Source organism: Carcharodon carcharias, chromosome 1, assembly GCF_017639515.1.
Source record: "Carcharodon carcharias isolate sCarCar2 chromosome 1, sCarCar2.pri, whole genome shotgun sequence".
NCBI lineage: Eukaryota > Metazoa > Chordata > Chondrichthyes > Lamniformes > Lamnidae > Carcharodon > Carcharodon carcharias.
In genome coordinates, this window is record NC_054467.1 from 181000254 (window position 1) to 181018286 (window position 18033).

Below are 18033 nucleotides of genomic sequence, written 5' to 3' on the forward strand. Positions count from 1 at the left end.
CATATAGGATATTTGCCTTTATCATTCGAGGCATAGATTACAAAAGTAGGGAGGTCATGTTGGAGTTGTATAGAACCTTGGTGAGGCCACAGCTGGAGTACTGTGTGCAGTTCTGGTCCCCATATTATAGGAAGGATGTGATTGCACTGGAGGGGGTGCAGAGGAGATTCACCAGGATGTTGCCTGGGATGAAACATTTAAGTTATTAAGAGAGGTTGGATAGACTTGGGTTGTTTTTACTGGAGCAGAGAAGACTGAGGGGCGACCTGATCGAGGTGTACAAGATTATGAGGGGCATGGACAGGGTGGATAGGGAGCAGCTGTTCCCCTTAGTTGAAGGGTCAGTCATGAGGGTACATAAGTTCAAGGTGAGGGGCAGGAGGTTTAGGGGTGATGTGAGGAAAAGCTTTTTTACCCAGAGGGTGGTGACGGTCTGGAATGCAATGCCTGGGAAGGTGATGAGGGCGGGTTGTCGCACATCCTTTAAAAAGTACCTGGATGAGCACTTGGCACATCATAACGTTCAAGGCGATGGGCCAAGTGCTGGTAAATGGGATTAGGTAGGTAGGTCAGGTGTTGCTCAGGTGTTGGTGCAGACTTGATGGGCCGAAGGGCCTCTTCTGCACTGAGAGATTCTGTTATTATATTTAGGAGAACTGACCTCAGAAGAAATGTAACCTGAGTTTATCTGTACTTTCTAATTAAACAACATGAAAGTTGTATTTATTAAAAGTAAAACTTACGTGGATGCCCAGCCCATTAAGGGATTTTCCCAGCGTTCCTTGGTGTCAAACACCATCTTCCAAAGCTTTGTATTGTTCACACCAGATTGCATTGCATTCCGTGCTGGAACAAAAATCCTCACTTTACGTGTTTTTACTTGGACCTCTGGAACCCCGGTTACTGGACTGATATCCTAGGTTTCAGAAAGAGAACATAAGAAATAACAAATAAGAAATGAGCCAATCAGTATGATTATAGCTGATCTTCAACCTCAACTCTCATCCTCATACATTATCCTCATATCGTTTAATTCCCTTAAGTCTCCAAAAATCTCTTGATATCTACCTTAAATATACTCAACATAGGTAAATCACATAGAAATTCCAAATGATGACATGGATTTAACAGTATAGCCGTTTTACTGAAAATCGAAGGCAAATAACTCAATTACAAAGTGATCTGCAAATCATTGCATGTAAGACCATAAGACATAGGAGCAGAAATTAGGCCATTCGGCCCATCGAGCCTGCTCCGCCATTCAATCATGGCTGATAAGTTTCTCAACCCCATTCTCCTGCCTTCTCCCCGTAACCTTTGATTCCCTTACCAATCAAGAACCTATCTATCCCGGTCTTAAATACACTCAATGACCTGGCCTCCACAGCCTGCTGTGGCAATGAATTCCATAGATTCACCACTCTCTGGCTAAAGAAGTTTCTCCTCATCTCTGTTCTAAAATGTCTTCCCTTTACTCTGCGGCTCTGCCCTCGGGTCCTAGTCTCTCCTACTAAATCGAAACATCTTTCCCGCATTCACTCTATCCAGGCCTTTCAGTATTCTGTAAGTTTCAATCAGATCCCCCCTCATTCTTCTAAACTCCATCGAATATAGACTCAAAGTTCCTCATATGTTAAGCCTTTCATTCCTGGGATCATTCTCGTGAACCTCCTCTGGACCCTCTCCAGGGCCAGCACATCCTTCCTGAGATACGGGGCCCAAAATTGCTCACAATATTCTAAATATGGTCTGACCAGAGCCTTATAAAGACTCAGCAGCACATCCCTGCTTTTATATTCTAGTCCTCTTGAAATAAATATCAACATTGCATTTGCCTTCCTAGCTACTGCATCAACCTGCAAGTTAACCTTAAGAGAATCCTGGACTAGGACTCCCAAGTCCCTTTGCACTCCAGATTTCTGAATTCTCTCCCCATTTAGAAAATAGTCTATGCCACTATTCTTCCTACCAAAGTGCATGACCTTACACTTCCCCACCTTGTATTCCATCTGCCACTTCTTTGCCCATTCTCCTAACCAAATCCTTCTGCAGCCTCCCCGCCTCATCAATACTACCTGTCCCTCCACCTATCTTTGTATCATCTGCAAACTTAGCCAGGATGCCATCGGTGCCTTCATCAAGATCATTAATATATAAAGTGAAAAGCTGTGGCCCCAACACTGACCCCTGCGGAACTCCACTAGTCACCGGCCACCATCCTGACAAAGACCCCCTTACCCCACTCTCTGCCTCCTGCCAGACAGCCAATCTTCTATCCATGCTAGTACCTTGCTTCTAACACCATGGGCTCTTGTCTTACTGAGCAGCCTCCTGTGCGGCACCTTGTCAAAAGCCTTCTGGAAGTCCAAGTAAATAACATCCGTTGGCTCTCCTTTGTCTAACCTACTCGTTACCTCCTCAAGAATTCTAACAGATTTGTCAGGCATGACCTCCCCTTGATGAAACCATGCTGACTTTGCCCGATTTTACCACGCACTTCCAAGTATTCTGAAATCTCATCCTTAATAATGGACTCTAAAATCTTACCAGCAATCAAGGTCAGGTTACTCGGCCTGTAATTTCCCGTCTTTTGCCTCACTCCCTTCTTAAACAGGGGGGGTTACAGTAGCAATTTTCCAGTCCTCTGGGACCCTCCCTGACTCTAGTGATTCCTGAAAGATCACCACTAACCCCTTCACTACTTCTTCAGCTATCTCCTTCAGAACTCTGGTCCACGTTATTTATCCACCTTCAGACCTTTTAGTTTTCCTAGTACCTTCTCCTTGGTAATGGCCACCATACTCACCTCTGCACCCCCCCCCCGACTCTCTTGAACTTTGGGGCTGTCACTAGTGTCATCCACTGTGAAGACTGACGCAAAGTACCTATTCAGTTCCTCTGCCATTTCTTTGTTCCCCACTACTACTTCTCCAGCGTCATTTTCCAAAGGCCCAATGTCCACTTTTGCTTTTCTCTTACCTTTACATATCTAAAAAAACTCTTGCAATCTTCTTTTATATTACTGGCTTGTTTACCCTCATATTTAATCTTCTCCCTCCTTATTTCTTTTTTAGTTGTCCTCTGTTGGTCTTTTTAGGCTTCCCAATCCCCTGGTTTCCCACTGCTCTTCGCTGCGTTGTATGCTTTCCCTTTAGCTTTTATGCTGTCCCTGACTTCCCTTGTCAGCCATGGTTGCCTCGTCTTCCCTTTAGTACGCTTCTTCTTGCTAGGGATGAATTTTTGCTATCTCTCCCAAATTACTCCCAGAAACTCCTGCCATTGCTGTTCCACTGTCTTTCCTGCTAGGCTCATCTCCCAGTCAATTCTGGCCAGCTCCTCCCTCATGCCTCTGTAGTTGCCTTTATTCAACTGTAATACAGTTACATCTGATTCCAGCTTTTTCCTCTCAAATTGCAGGGTAAATTCTATCATATTATGGTCACTTCCTCCTAAGGGTTCCTTCACCTTAAGCTCCCTTATAAAATCTGCCTCATTACACATCACTAAATCTAGAATTGCCTGTTCCCTAGTGGGCTCCACCACAAGCTGCTCCAAAAAGCTATCTCGTAGACATTCCACAAATTCCTTTTCTTGGGATCCACTACCAACCTGAATTTCCCAGTCTACCTGCATATTGAAATCCCCCATGATCACTGTAACCTTGCCTTTCTTACACGCCTTTTCTATCTCCTGGTGTATCTTGTGCCCCACATCCTGACTACTGTTCGGAGGCCTGTACATAACTCCCATTATGGTTTTATTACCTTTGCGGTTCCTCAACTCTACCCACACAGATTCTACATCATCTGACCCTACATCATTTCTTGCTATTGATTTAATTTAATTTCTTGCTATCGATTTAATTTCATTTCTTACTAACAAAGCAACCCCACCCCCTCTGCCAACCTGCCTATCTTTTCGATAGGATGTATATCCTTGGATATTTAGCTCCCAGTCCTGATCCCCTTGCAGCCATGTCTCCGTAATGCCCACCACATCATACCTGCCAATTTCAATCTGTGCCTCAAGCTCATTTACCTTATTTCGTATACTGTGTACATTCAGATACCACATCTTCAGTCCTGTATTTCCCGTTCCCTTTCTCATTGTCGTCCCTTTATCTGATGTGCTTGAAGTTAGAATCCTAGCCCTTTCCAAACACTCTGTCCTATTTTGTGTTCTGGAGACTTTAATAGCCTCTCCTGGGCTCTCCTTTCTTTTCAGTTTTTTCATAATTTTCCATGAAGTTGAATCCACCCCCATACACGCTAACCTGTTGCTTTGTTTCCCATTAGTCATACTTCTTGGAGTTTTATCCTTCCCTCCCTCCCCACTTTCTAGTTTAAAGTCCTGTTGACCACCCTATTTACCCTTTTCGCTAGAACATTGGTCCCAGATCGGTTCAGGTGGAGACCGTCCCAACGGTACAGATCCCTCCTGTTCCAATACTGATGCCAATGCCCCACAAAATGGAACCCCTCTTTCCCGCACCACTCCTTTAGCTACATGTTTACTTCCCTTATTCTCGTGTCCCTACGCACGTGGCTCGGGTAGTAATCTGGAGATTATAACCCTTGAGGACCTGTTCTTTAATTTAGTTCCTAGTTCCTGATAATCCCCAAACAGGTCCTCTTTCCTAGTCTTATTTATGTTATTTGTCCCGACGTGGACCACAACAACTGGATCCTCCCCTTCCCTCTCCAATATCCTTTCAAGCCAGTCAGAGATGTCCCTCACCCTGGCACCGGGCAGGCAACATACTATGCGGGACTCTCAATCCTGCTTACAAAGGATGCTATCAATTCCCCTAATTATAGAATCCCTTACATCCTAAATATCATGCAATAAATGTCTAACTATTTGCTAGGTGACTATGCAGTCTTGTGATTCATAACTATAACATCAGTGGCATTGTTTGGAGGTTTTCTACACATCTAATGAACAGCAGTTGTGTGTCTTCCAAATAATACAAGAGCCACAACAATATCACCATAGTCAGAGACCACATTGCATTACTTCTTAAATTTAGTTTATGTCCTGTGCTGTGACATTTTGAATTCATATACTGGTACAGCCTTTGTAAGGTTTTTATGTTCAGACATTGAAACCAGCCCATGGCTTTGACAATGTATTTAATGAACTCCCACTTGAGGCTATTCAAAAAGCCTCAGTTATCTTTGTCTACAATTATATATATTGTTTGGTAGGTATCATTTCCTTTCACCAATGCAAATCTAATATAGCCCTGGCAAAGGAGATGTTTTAAAAAAATTCTGCCAGCTGTGTGAGAAAGATATGAGCTTGGAAACTTTCAAATTAAGTTCCATAGCACAAATAAGCCTCATAATTCAACACAAATTGGCATTCCCTCTTACACTGTTGTAAAATCTATACCGACTTGAATGCAGCATCAAAATTGTAACCCATAATTGCTCAATTTGTAATTTTGTAATTTGAACTGAGACTGAGCAAACTGCTTAAAAAGATGCAAGGCCACATTCCAAAGTAAAGGTCAGAAACAGACAAATCATCCTCGGGTGTGTGCAGAATGAGACATTTCCTATAATCCAGACACCCATCGAAAATTGTAATTATCTAAGGAAGAGGCATTAAAAATGTAAAGTACTGGATATTGAAACAATGGCTGCCACAGAGAGGCACACCCAAACACCCAAAACCTCTTGGAAAGACAAAATGGGTGAAGTATTTCAAGGCAGGCTATCCAGTCACTAGAGAGAGATTTGCAAGTGACATAGACGGTGTCAAGAAAATTTTCAGCAGAGAAAGCAGGCTGAAGGCTGCTGTCTCTCCCTTTCTCTCTTTTGGAATAAGTATGTCACCCAGTTTGAGAAACCAACTCTGCCATAAACCTACCAGCGAACTAAGATCTCATAATTGCAACATCATCTAAATCTGACCGCATCCAAGAAACCAGCTGACCCAAATTGGCCACAGTGTTTAAAATCTACATCTCAAGGACAATCAAAGGACACACAACCATATATTCTTTTACCTACTTTTTATTGGACTCTAACCCCTCTTATTTTTGATATTGTGTGTGTATGCCAGCCAGAACGACTGCATGAATGCTGAATACTTGGCATTGCATTTTTATTATTTTTATCAGGTTTAGTGGTTAATGCTAAACAAAAACAAAAATACCTGGAAAAACTCAGCAGGTCTGGCAGCATCTGCGGAGGAGCACAGTTAACGTTTCAAGTCTGAATAAGCCTTCAATGTTGAAGGGGCATTCGGACTCGAAACGTTAACTGTACTCTTCTCCGCAGATGCTGCCAGACCTGCTGAGTTTTTCCAGGTTTTTTTGTTTTTGTTTTGGATTTCCAGCATCCGCAGTTTTTTGCTTTTATCTTAGTGTTAATGCTTGCTCTTTGGCTCAAGAAAACCTTGGTTGATTGGCTCCTTATTACTCACAACTTAAGCAGTTAAATACATCCTTGTTTGAAAAAGGAATATTCTAGTGAAAAAGAAATTTAAATCTTTGTTGTGACCAACTGAGGAGGTTAAATAGAGTGGAGCCAGCTCACCCTTCTCACCTGGTCATAGCAAAATTGGGGGCTCGTGTCCGGTATTGTTCCCGCAGACTGACGAAGGAATTGGAGTGGGAAAGTAAATTGTTCCTTCAAAAGCAATGTTAAAAACTGCAAAAGTTTTTCTTGGATCTGTAATACTAAAATGTCCACATTCAATGTCAATGCTTCCTTAGGACAGGGTGAGACAACTGGTGAGAAATTGAGGGCATCGTCCTTGGAAGAATTAAAAGGTATGGCTGGGCACTTAGAGGTGGAGTTCTGCTTGAAAGCCAGAAAAACAGGATTTTTAAAATGGTTGGCAAAACATCCTGAGGTGGAAATTGATGACACTGAAGCAGATACATTGGCGGCAGAGAAATTAAGATTGGAGCAGCGGAGATTGGAATTGGAATTTGAGGAAAGAGAAAAAGAGAGAGCAGCAGGAACGGGAAAAAAAAGAGAGGCAGGAATGGAAGGAGAGAGAATTCCAGAAAAAAGGAAAACAAGTTTAAATTAAAACACCTCGAGCTGAGAAGGAAGGATCCCATTGTGCCCATTGAAAACACCCCTGGTGACCGAACCATCCCGAGCTAGCTCAGGCTTGGGGGCTCTGGTATTTGGGGTTGCCCATTTAATCCCTAAGTTTGATGAAAAAGTGGTGGATGCCTTCTTTATCTCTTTTGAAAGGTTAGCACAGCAGTTAAAGTGGCGGCCCAACACTGGTCCTTGCTGTTGCAGAGCAAGCTGACAGGAAAAATTCACGAGGTTTACTCCCTCTTGCCTGAGGAAAGTGCAACAAGCTATGAGGCAGCATAAAAGGCCATTTTAAGTGCTTACCAGTTAGTGTCAAAGGCATATGGTTAGAAATTCCGTACCCTCAGGGGACAGCCTGACCAGTCGTATTTGGAATTTGAATGGTTCAAGCAGCTCACTTTTGACTGGTGGATATGGGTGCTTAAAATTTAGGCCACCTATGAAAATCTTCATGAAATAATTCTCCTTGAGGAATTCAAAACCTCCATAGCCTTCCCAATAAGAACTCACATAGAAGAAGAGAGTAACAGGACAAAAACAAAAATACCTGGTAAAACTCAGCAGGTCTGACAGCCTCTGCAGAGAGGAATACAGTTAACTTTTCAAGTCCGAATGACTCTTCATCAGAACTGTTCTGATGAAGTCATTCAGACTTGAAACGTTAACTGTCTTCCTCTCCTCAGATGCTGTCAGACCTGCTGAGTTTTTCCAGGTATTTTTGTTTTTGTTTTGGATTTCCAGCATCCGCAGTTTTTTGCTTTTATATAGAGAGTTTCAGGAACCACTCAGGCAGCAACCCTGGCTGATGATTATGAGCCTGCCCACAAACCCTTATCCCTAACAAAATGCTTCTCTAGTCACCTCCAACCAACTGAGGGGGCTAGAAGGTGGGGGAGTGAAAGGAAACTGAATATCCCTGGGAGAGATGGGACAACTGAAAACACGGGGGGCCCTCCTCAGGCCAGAAAGCATGGTGCTGAGAAGAGGAATGAAGCCATGAAGCTTGTGTGTGCGTGTTAACTGCCACAAGGCAGGACACATCCACTCTGACTGCTAGAGTTATGGGAAAAAGCCATGGGATTTGTTGGGGCATACAAACCCTGTGTAGAAAATGGGAGCCAGACAGAGAACATAGCAGACCAGGCTATGGATCTAACTGTGGCAGCAAATCTCTGCAGATGCACTACTGAGAGTGTGGGTGAGTTTAAAAAAATCCCTGAGAGTTACAAGGATTTTGTATCAGAAGGGAGAGTGGCTACATTTCCCAGAGCGAAATGATAAGCCTACAGTGATACTGAGGGATACAGGGTCCAGCCAAGCTCTACCGCTGGGAAAAGGCACAACCTTTCTACCAGAGACTGCAGTAAGTGCCAAGGTGTTGGTAAAGGATATTGGAAGAGGGTACATGCCCATTCTCTTATACTGGGTGCAACCTTGTGTCTGGACCGGTGACCATGGGAGTTGTCCCAGTTTGCCTGTGGACGGGGTCGACCTGCTCCTCGGCAATGACCTGGCCGGATCAAAAATGATAGTATCCCCAGCAGTTTCAGAGAAGCCAACAGAGGTCAGGGAGACAGAACAGCTACAGGAGAAAGCGCCTGGCGTTTTCCCTGACTGTGTGGTTACCCGCTGTATGGCCAGATAAGATCTGTCTGAAGAAGCTGAAGTGGGACCGCAGACAGATGACCCTATTGGAATACCCGAGATCCAGTCAGATCAAGGCTCAAATTTAATTTCCTGAATATCCCAGGAAGTCATGGGTAACCTGGGTGTGACGCTGAAGTCCTCAGCATATCAGCTGCAGTCACAGGGGGCAGTAGAATGGTATCACCAGACCCTAAAAATGTCTAGGGTATAATACCATGAGTACCCCCACGACTGGGATAAAGGGCTAGATTTTCTTCTGTTTGTTACCAGAGGCTCACTCAATAAGTCTGCTGGTTTTACTCCCTTTGAATTAGTTTACGGACACCAAGTGAGAGGTCCTCTGAAACTAATCAAGGAGAGATTTTTAGAACAGGAGGAGGAAATCTCCATATTAGACTACATAACTTTGTTCCTTGAGCAACTCATGAGAGCCTGTGATGTGGCTTGAGAACACTTAAACAGCTATGAAAAACAGGCAGACAAATGTGCCAAAGCCCAAACCTTTCAGTCAGGAGACGATGTGCTAGTGCTCCTACCAATACTGACTGAAACCCTAAAACCCTGAATCAATGGCCTGTACAGAGTAGCGAAGAAGCTTGGGGAGGTAAACTATCTAACTGACACCCCAGGCCGCAGGAAAAAGCAAAGGCTGTGCCATGTCAACATGATAAAACAATATCACAGCCGAGAAGGGGACAAGCAGGTAATGGTCTGTCCAACAACGACAGACCTGGAGGACGAAAGGAACAATGAAGATGAATTGGACAGAGACATAGGTGAGACTCACATTGAACCTCCTACTGTCTGGCTAGCAAACACAGAAGTTCTAGTGAAATTGGGCATCATATTCACCCATCTAATGCAGGACAGCGAGGGGGCCTGTCAAGCTGCTCACTGCATTTAAAACCATCTGTAGAGGCAAGCCACCACAGCAGGTCTGCATGCTGCGGATGTAGAAGTAACCCCTCCCATAAGGCTTCATCCCTACTATCTAGGTCCAGAGAAGCTGATCCAGGTTCAGGAGGAGGTTAACTACATGCTGGAGCACCAACTAATAGAGCTAGCAGCAATAGCAGAAGCTCCCCAATTGTGCTCATGCTCAAGCCGGACCTCTTCACAAGGTTCTGCACTGACTACTGAAAGGTTAATGCAGCGACCAGAGCTGACTCCTACCCGAAAGACTGCATAGATAGGGTAGGTAACGCAGCCTATATTACAAAGATAGATTTGCTCAAGGGATACTGGCAGGTTCCCTTGACCGCCCATGGGAGGGAAATCTCTGCCTTTGTGATTACAGATGGGTTATACCTGTGTTGAGTCATGCCATTTAGACTCAGTAATGCCCCAGCCACCTTTTAAAGGCTGATGAAACAGGTAGTGGCGGGCCTATCCAATTGTATAATGTACTTAGATGACCTCCTAATGCACAGAGACACCTGGGAAACTCACTTAGAGCAACTGGAAGCCCTCTTCCAGAAACTACAGTCAGCTGACCTTGTGGTCAATCTCGCAAACAGAAAATTTGCTGAGGCTCAGGTGACCCATCGAGGGCACATAGTGAGTCAAGGACAAGTACTGCCCAGAGCTGTAAAGGTACAAGCAATAGTATAGTTTCCTATTTACACAACAGGAAATCATGAGATTTTTAGTATGCGAGACAGCATTTAAAAAGCTGAAAGCCATTTTAATAAATGAACCAGTGCTAACAGCTCCAGACTTTAAACAAGCATTTAAAGTGGCCATTGATGCGAGTGACCTCAGGGCTGGGGGCTGTTCTCCTTCAGGAGGACGAATCACGAATAGAGACACCAACTGGGTACTTCCCCAAAAAGCTGAACAAACATCAGAACCGTAGAAAAAGAAACTCTAGGTTTATTACAGACTCTCAAACACTTTTGAGGTATATGTCTGAAATGGGTAAAGGGTCTTTACACAGTCTAAACTGACCACAATCCTTTGACTTTTGTGGAGAGATTCAAAACTCAGAATGCAAGGTTATTCCATTGGAGTTTGTTTCTTCAGCCATATCATCTAAAAAATCACCCACATTGAGTAAGAAAATCAAATGTGGTTGTGGATGCTGTGTCCCGAACTTAGAGACCTCCAACTAGAACTGATGGGATAATCCTGACAAATGCTGAGAGTGTGAATGGGAACAAATGTATTTTTTGTTTTGTGTTTTTATACCTTATAATGAAATGAGAGTGAATCTCATTTCATTTTTTTTGTGATGGGAAGATGTCACAAGGCTACGTCCCTTTATTTTGAAAGTATGATTTTCAGCTTTCAACTGACTGGAAATTTTGCAATTTGAACTGAGACTGAGCAAACTGCTTAAAAAATTCAAGGCCACATTCCAAGGTGAAGGTGAGAGACAAACAAATCACCCTCAGGGGAGTGTGCAGATAGAGGCATTTCTTATAAGCCAGAAACCCATCGAAATTCTTAATTGTCTAAGGAAGAGACATTAAAAATGTCAAGTAGCGGATGTTGAAGCAATGGCTGCCACAGACAGACACATCCAAAATCACTTGGAATTACACAATGGGTGATTTATTTCAAGGCAAGGCTGTCTAGCCACCAGAGAGAGATTTACAAGTGACACAGATGGTGTAAAGAAAGTCTTCAGCAAAGGAAACAGGCTGAAGTATGCTCTCTCTCACTTTTGAAATAAGTGACTCGTCCGGTTCGAGAAGCCAACTCTACCAGAAACCAGCCAGCAAACTGCGATCTCATAATAATTGCAACATTATCTACATCTGACCGCATCCAAGAAACCAGATAGCCCAAATCGCCACAGTGTTTAAAATCCACACCTCAAGGACATTCGAAGGACACTTAACTGTATAACCGTTTACATATATTTATTGGACTCAAGCTCCCCTTATTTCTGATACCTGGGGGGGCGTTGTATGTGTGTGTGTGTGTGTGTGCATGCATGCGTGCGCCCAAATGACTGCATGATGACTGAATGCTTGACATCGCGTTTTTACTATTTTTCTCAGGTTTAGCGGTTAATAAATTTGCTCTTTCTTTGACTCAAAAAAACCTTGTTTGATTGGTTCCTTATTGCTCACAGCTTAAATAGTTTGAATACATTCTGATTTGGAAAAAGCATATCCTTGTGAAAAAGAAACAAACCTTTGCTGTGACCAACCAAGGAGGTTGAATAGAGGGGAGCCAGTTCCCCATTTCTCACCTGGACATAATAGGTGCATGACGTAATACTTATTCTTTATTATATTTTAACTGAATGACAAATTTGTAGTAGCCTTTAACAATTGAAAAGATAATTTAATATATTTAATATGTTCTTCTTATTACTAACAACTTTCCTTGGGTAGTACTTCTGCTGCAAAAGGGAAGACAAGTTCATAATACTTTATTCCTGTATCATGAGGCAGTGTCCTATTAAATCCTTTCCATGATCTAGATTGCGTATCAACATGGAAGGTATTCAACATGTAGAGAACAGAACTTAGAGTGAAGAAAATTGCACATATTTTAGTTACATAATAGCATTTACCTTTAGTAATTTTGCTTCATATACTCAGAATATCTCAGTCAGCAGACTGAAAAGATTCATTCTGAGCCACAACACAGATCTATAAACATTTCTGCTAGATTGCACGTTTCATTTACAGCTAGAGATTTCAACATACGGTGAATATTATTATTCTATACAGCTGCATTACATTAATCTTTTAAAGCAATAATTTTTAAATTAGGCAGTAAATTTTCAGCTCTGTTGAATAGTCTGTAGTCTTCCCATGAGGAATCATTGCCTGCCAGTCAGTGAACAGTAGCTGACACATTCCATTAATGACTTAGCCACTCTGTGAATAAGTTAACCCAATGTTTTCTTTTCATAGGATACAAATAATTGGACTTCCTGAAACTCAGTTCTGTCCATTTGCGAGAGATCTGTATATCCACAGTCAGATCTAATTTTATTTGTCTAGATCTGACAAAATACTAACAGGTTCAATAGGCAAGTCACATTTTTTATTTTAAAAAGCAAAATCATTGAGTGCCATTTTGTTGTGATATTGTGACAAAGTTACAGAATTTAAGACGCTGTAAAATTGCCCAGTAATTGCCAAAGTTTCCTGTTTATGAAACACCTGCAAATGTTGACACATTTCTGAGCACCATCCCTATATTACTGCAGAAAATGCACCTTAGTAAACAGCAACAGAAACAATTTGTGAATAGTTCAAGAAGTACAGAACTTTGTGACTGAATTTTCCTGGCACTTTAGCAACAGGTGGTGGGGCTGGTATGCTGAGGAAAGATGTCGTGAGGGGAGCCTTAAGTCCTGCAGGATAATGGCTACCCCAATCAGTGCTTGCTGTGTATCGCATACTCATGAATGGGCCTCAGGGCACCACTTTCGGATTTGAAAAGTGTCCAGTCTACCTAAAGTCACCCTGGAAGGGTAAGGTATCTTAAATATTTGAGAAACAGGTGAAGCTAGCCATTTCTTCTGCTATCATGCAGTAGCAACAGGAGTGGTATTTGCCACTAACAGGTTGCTGCTGTCAAGTGAAAAAGATGTTCTCCTACCAGGAAAATGAGTAATGTGGTATATGAATTTCAGTGCTGGTGTGATGATGCCAGGCACATAGACCGTATATCTCAATGACTGGCAGATTGTATCATACAGCACGTCTCTTCGGCTGTTCGTAATAGACACAGTATTGATCATACTCAATGAGTCCGTACTTGCAAAACTCAGAACATAATGTCTAATGTTAGATGTGTTTCCAAGATTGGACAGCACTTGCTGAACAATCCCAGCTGTGCTAAGAATTACACTAACAACCAATTTAATGTTATCAGTCAGGCTCACAATGTGATTCACTTAACTCATGCTAGAATCTACATATATTCATACGCAGGGACCTGTCCTCTGCAGACAAAAGGAACATGTCCAGGCATTGAGCTTTTAAAAAAAAATTAAATACCACCAGCTGCCACAGTGGGATTTGAACCCACGTCCCCAGAGCAATAGCCTAGGCCTCTGGATTACTAGTCCAATGACATTACCACTAGGCCACCATCTCCCCCAATGTAGTTTTTCGAAGTAGCTTTGTAGGACTGTGTGCATACCGGTAGCATAACAGGTTGGAGTCAGAAACATTGGAACAAAAACAAACTCTCTAAAAACTGACCATTGGTATTTGCTAGAAGTATCTCAAGCTTGGAGAAATTGCTAGGTCACAAATTTTTCACTCCAATATAGGTCCAAACAACCATGTTGCAAATTCAAATAACCCTACTTCAAATTCTTTCCTGTTCCAAGTAAAAAGACACAATATATGAAGTTTCATTACTGATATTTTTCAGAGGCCTTTTCTGATACATACAGGATAGTGATGTGGAGCTGCAGTAGGCTCTTCTGTGCCTGACAAACATATTTGAAGATCTGAGAGAATCTTATCAAAGGTGTAAGTTTGGCCACATGCACTTGATGACAGTTGAAGCTGATTTCCTCATCAAGACCACTGCTGCGTACAGCTTTGAACCTTGAGTTCATGAATAAGAAGTGGGATGCTCTGAAGATGAGATTTCAAAGCTGTTGAGAGTAGGATTAAGGTTTGCTGAGGTTTCCCATTCTACAGCCTGCTTTTCCAGCCTGCTTTCACTTGTTTGCTTAATTGTAATTTGATGCAATTACTACACAAAGAACTGAATGGAGTTTACAACCATTATAGCTTAACATCAAGATTAATGTCACTGGATAATTGAGTCATAAAAGAGGAAAGAGAAAGAGGATATATTAATTTTTATGACAACATTCCAAGGAACAATTTTTTTTTGATTTAGTTTTCCTTAGATACTTCCATCGGGAACACCAGGCCTTTCAGCAGGGATGATTACCGTCTCTATTTCTAGCTGGAAGTGCAGGACACCATGGAGGAATGTTTTTTCTGACTCTCTAGAGTATTTCCTGTGCTATGAATGGGGGAAAAACGGGACAAGAATGTAACCTTTTGGCTAAGTTAAATTAATATATGGAGAGTTTGTCTTGAAATCAAATGCAGTTACTACTGGCTGTTTTTTTTAAAAAAGGTTTCACTGCAAAAGGTGCTTCCCCTCTTTCCCCACTGACGATTACTGATGTTCACCAGCGTGGTTCTGAAATATCCTTGTGCAAAACATAAGGGTTTACTGCAGAACCAGTCAAACTGTTCACAGCTTCAGTTTGTAGACATGTCACTGAGTCTCCTGGGAAGTTAAAGTCCCCTGCACCCATCTGTTTCCCAGATGTGCTTCTTAACCAGTCTAGAAATTATCTGAAGTAACTAATAAGCAAGACAGTGAATCTTGTAATTGAATGCTCTTCAGGACATGCTATCTCCTGTAAATCCACTACCAGAAGTCTTGTACAAGTGAGTTCTCCACCCTTAACCATTTTTGGTTTGGTAGCGGGAAAAGGGGAAAAAAGGGAGGAAAACCTGGCCAGTCACTTGAATAGATTGATGTGAACCCTCATAAAAATGTTTGGAGTATTGGGCTGCAAAATTGGTTGTAGACTTCATGACCTGTTTAATCGTGCTCCAAGCCACACTACAGTATTTTTTGTTTCCTTAAAAGTTGCAGTAATATCAGCTTTGCACTTTTCACATGTTACATTTTAGTCAGGAATAGCAATTTGTTACAAATATATGATACGTTACAGTATTAAGTGCCTTTTGCAGGATTGCAATTACAATTAACCACATGGCATCTTCATTCCACAAGCATTCATTCAGTCTCTCTCTGCTGTATGACTTGTGCATTGACAGCCTGGATGACTTTGAATTTAGCAGAGGATTTTTTCAAGATGCACTGTTTTATTAAAAAGCAACACAGCTGTTTAATGCCATTCCAGATAATAAGCTACATAATTTTTACCTTATCCCTTTCTCCACCTAAAAGAATGAGATATGTTCATGAAAATCTGAATCAGATAAGTTCCGTGGAAGCAGGGGAAAGATTTTACCATAATACAACAGTAGTGTTAAGCTATGGATGAATTCAATTAGTAATTTATCATTTTCTTTTTATGGATTTGTAGCACTGTATAAGTACTCAAATTTACAATACAGGAGACCGTTCAACCCATTATATGTGTTGGCTCTTTGAAGGAGCTATCTAAAATTAACCCAACCACTGTTCTTCCCCCAATATAGCCTTGCACTATGTTTCTAATACTTACCCTAAAAGGTGCAGTGGTCTATGGATCAATCATTCCCCGTGTCAAAGCACTCTATGCTCCAGTAATCCACCGAGTATATAAATGTCTTCTAAAACCATTCCTTACTCTTAGTAGTGAGGGATTATCAATTGAAAACTTTTACTGATTCCTGAACCAGAGCAAATAGTCTTTTGCAATTCATTACAATAACAACTTGTATTTACATAGTACTTTTACTATAATAAAATGTACTAAGATGCTTCACAGGAATGTTAGAAAGCAAAATTTGACACTGAGCCACATAAGTAGATATTTGGGCAGATGACCAAATAACTGGTCAAACAGGTAGGTTTTAAGGAGTGCCTTAAATATTGCTAAAAGATACATTTTTGTTGAAGCTTTTTGTCTTGCACTCATCAGGACAATTCACAAGAAAATACCAATGTCAGGGGAAACAACATGTTTATATTGCATGGGAAGAGTGCTGATTAATTGGCAAGTGGACTCTGATTGGCAGAGGCACTGCCATGGAGAATGCACCAGTTGATGGTGAAAGACAGTTAATTGCCAAGCATTGTTTGCAATTTAAACCAGGCAGTTTGACCCTGACTGCCTGGGGAATGAACGAGCAAATGGCTCTCACTTATTTTTGTTTAGCTGAAACAGGCACAATGTATTTTTAAAAATTCATTCACAGGGTGTGGGCTTCGCTGGCTGGGCCAGCTTTTATTGCCCATCCCTAGTTGCCTTTGAGAAGGTGGTGGTGAGCTACCTTATTGAATTGCTGCAGTCCATGTGGTGTAGGTACACCCACAGTGCTGTTAGGAAGGGAATTCCAGAATTTTGACCCAACAACGGTGAAGGAACTGTGATATATTTCCAAGTCAAGATGGTGAGTGACTAGGATGGGAACCCTCTATCTGCTGCCCTTGTCCTTCTAGATCCTAGTGGTCGTGGGTTTGGAAGGTGCTGTTGAAGGAGCCTTGGTGAATTCCTGCAGTGCATCTTGTAAATGGTACACACTGCTGCTACTATGCATCAGCGGTGGAGAGAGTGAGTGTTTGTAGATGTGATGCCAATCAAGCGGGCTACTTTGTCCTGGATGGTGTCAAGTTTCCTGAGTGTTGTGGGAGCTGCACTCATCCAGACAAATGGGGAGTATTCCATCACACTCCTGACTTGTGCCTCGTAGATGGTGGACATGCTTTGGGAAGTCAGGAGGCAGGTTACTCGTCACATGATTCCTAGCCTCTGACCTGCCCTTGTAGCCACAGTATTTATATGGCTAGTCCATTTCAGTTTCTGGTCAATGGTGACTTCGAGGATGTTAATAATGGGGGATTCAGTGATGGTAATGCCATTGAACATCAAGGGGCGATGGTTGGATTCTCTCTTGTTGGAGATGGTCATTGTCTGACACTTGTGTGGCACGAATGTTACTTGCCACTTGTCAGCCCAAGCCTGAATATTGTCCAGGTCTTGCTGCATTTGGACATTGACTGCTTCGGTATCTGAGGAGTCACAAATGGTGCTGAACATTGAGCAAACATCTCTACTTGTGACCTTAAGATGGAAAGAGGGTCATTGATGAAGCAGCTAAAGATAGTTGGGCCAAGGAAACTACCCTGAGGAACTCCTGCAGTGATGTCCTGGAACTGAGATGACTGACCTCCAACAACCACAACCATCATTCTTTGTGCTACGCATGACTCCAACCAGTGGAGAGTTTTCCGCCCAATTCCCATGGACTCCAGTTTTGCTAGGGTTTCTTGATGCCACACTCAGTCAAATGCTGCCTTGATGTCAAGGGCAGTTAATCTCGCTTTCTGTCTACAAAGAATAGGGCCCTGTGTATTAATATATGTAGCTTCCAGTACACGTAAATGCACCACACTGCGAGCCCGATTGACAATCTTAAATTGGTTGTGGGCATAATTCTTGGCACACTGAGGATTATTTAGCAAATGTTGTCTAATCGCGGAATCACATCTAATGTTAGACACTGTGTTTCGAGTTTTACAATCGTGGGCTGGTTGGTACGGTCTGTACCTTGCCTGTTGCGCATAGCGGTCGCGACATGCTGTTTGATACGACCCACCAGTTTTTGGGACGTACGGCCTACATACCTAGTATCACACT

At 42.3% G+C, this 18033-nt stretch overlaps 1 protein-coding gene across 2 annotated transcripts in view; it reads right to left on the reverse strand.

Annotated features, from left to right (window-relative positions):
* The window catches only part of ndufs4 (NADH:ubiquinone oxidoreductase subunit S4), a 211221-nt gene that overhangs the window by 17168 nt on the left and 176020 nt on the right, over positions 1 to 18033 (reverse strand). For both annotated transcript variants that reach the window (XR_005943360.1, XM_041190374.1), the window contains exon 3: positions 744 to 916. Coding sequence is in view for 1 of the 2 variants with exons in the window: in XM_041190374.1 (XP_041046308.1) it covers positions 744 to 916 (173 nt within the window). In the remaining variant the exon portion in view is untranslated. The remainder of the gene's footprint in view (positions 1 to 743; positions 917 to 18033) is intronic.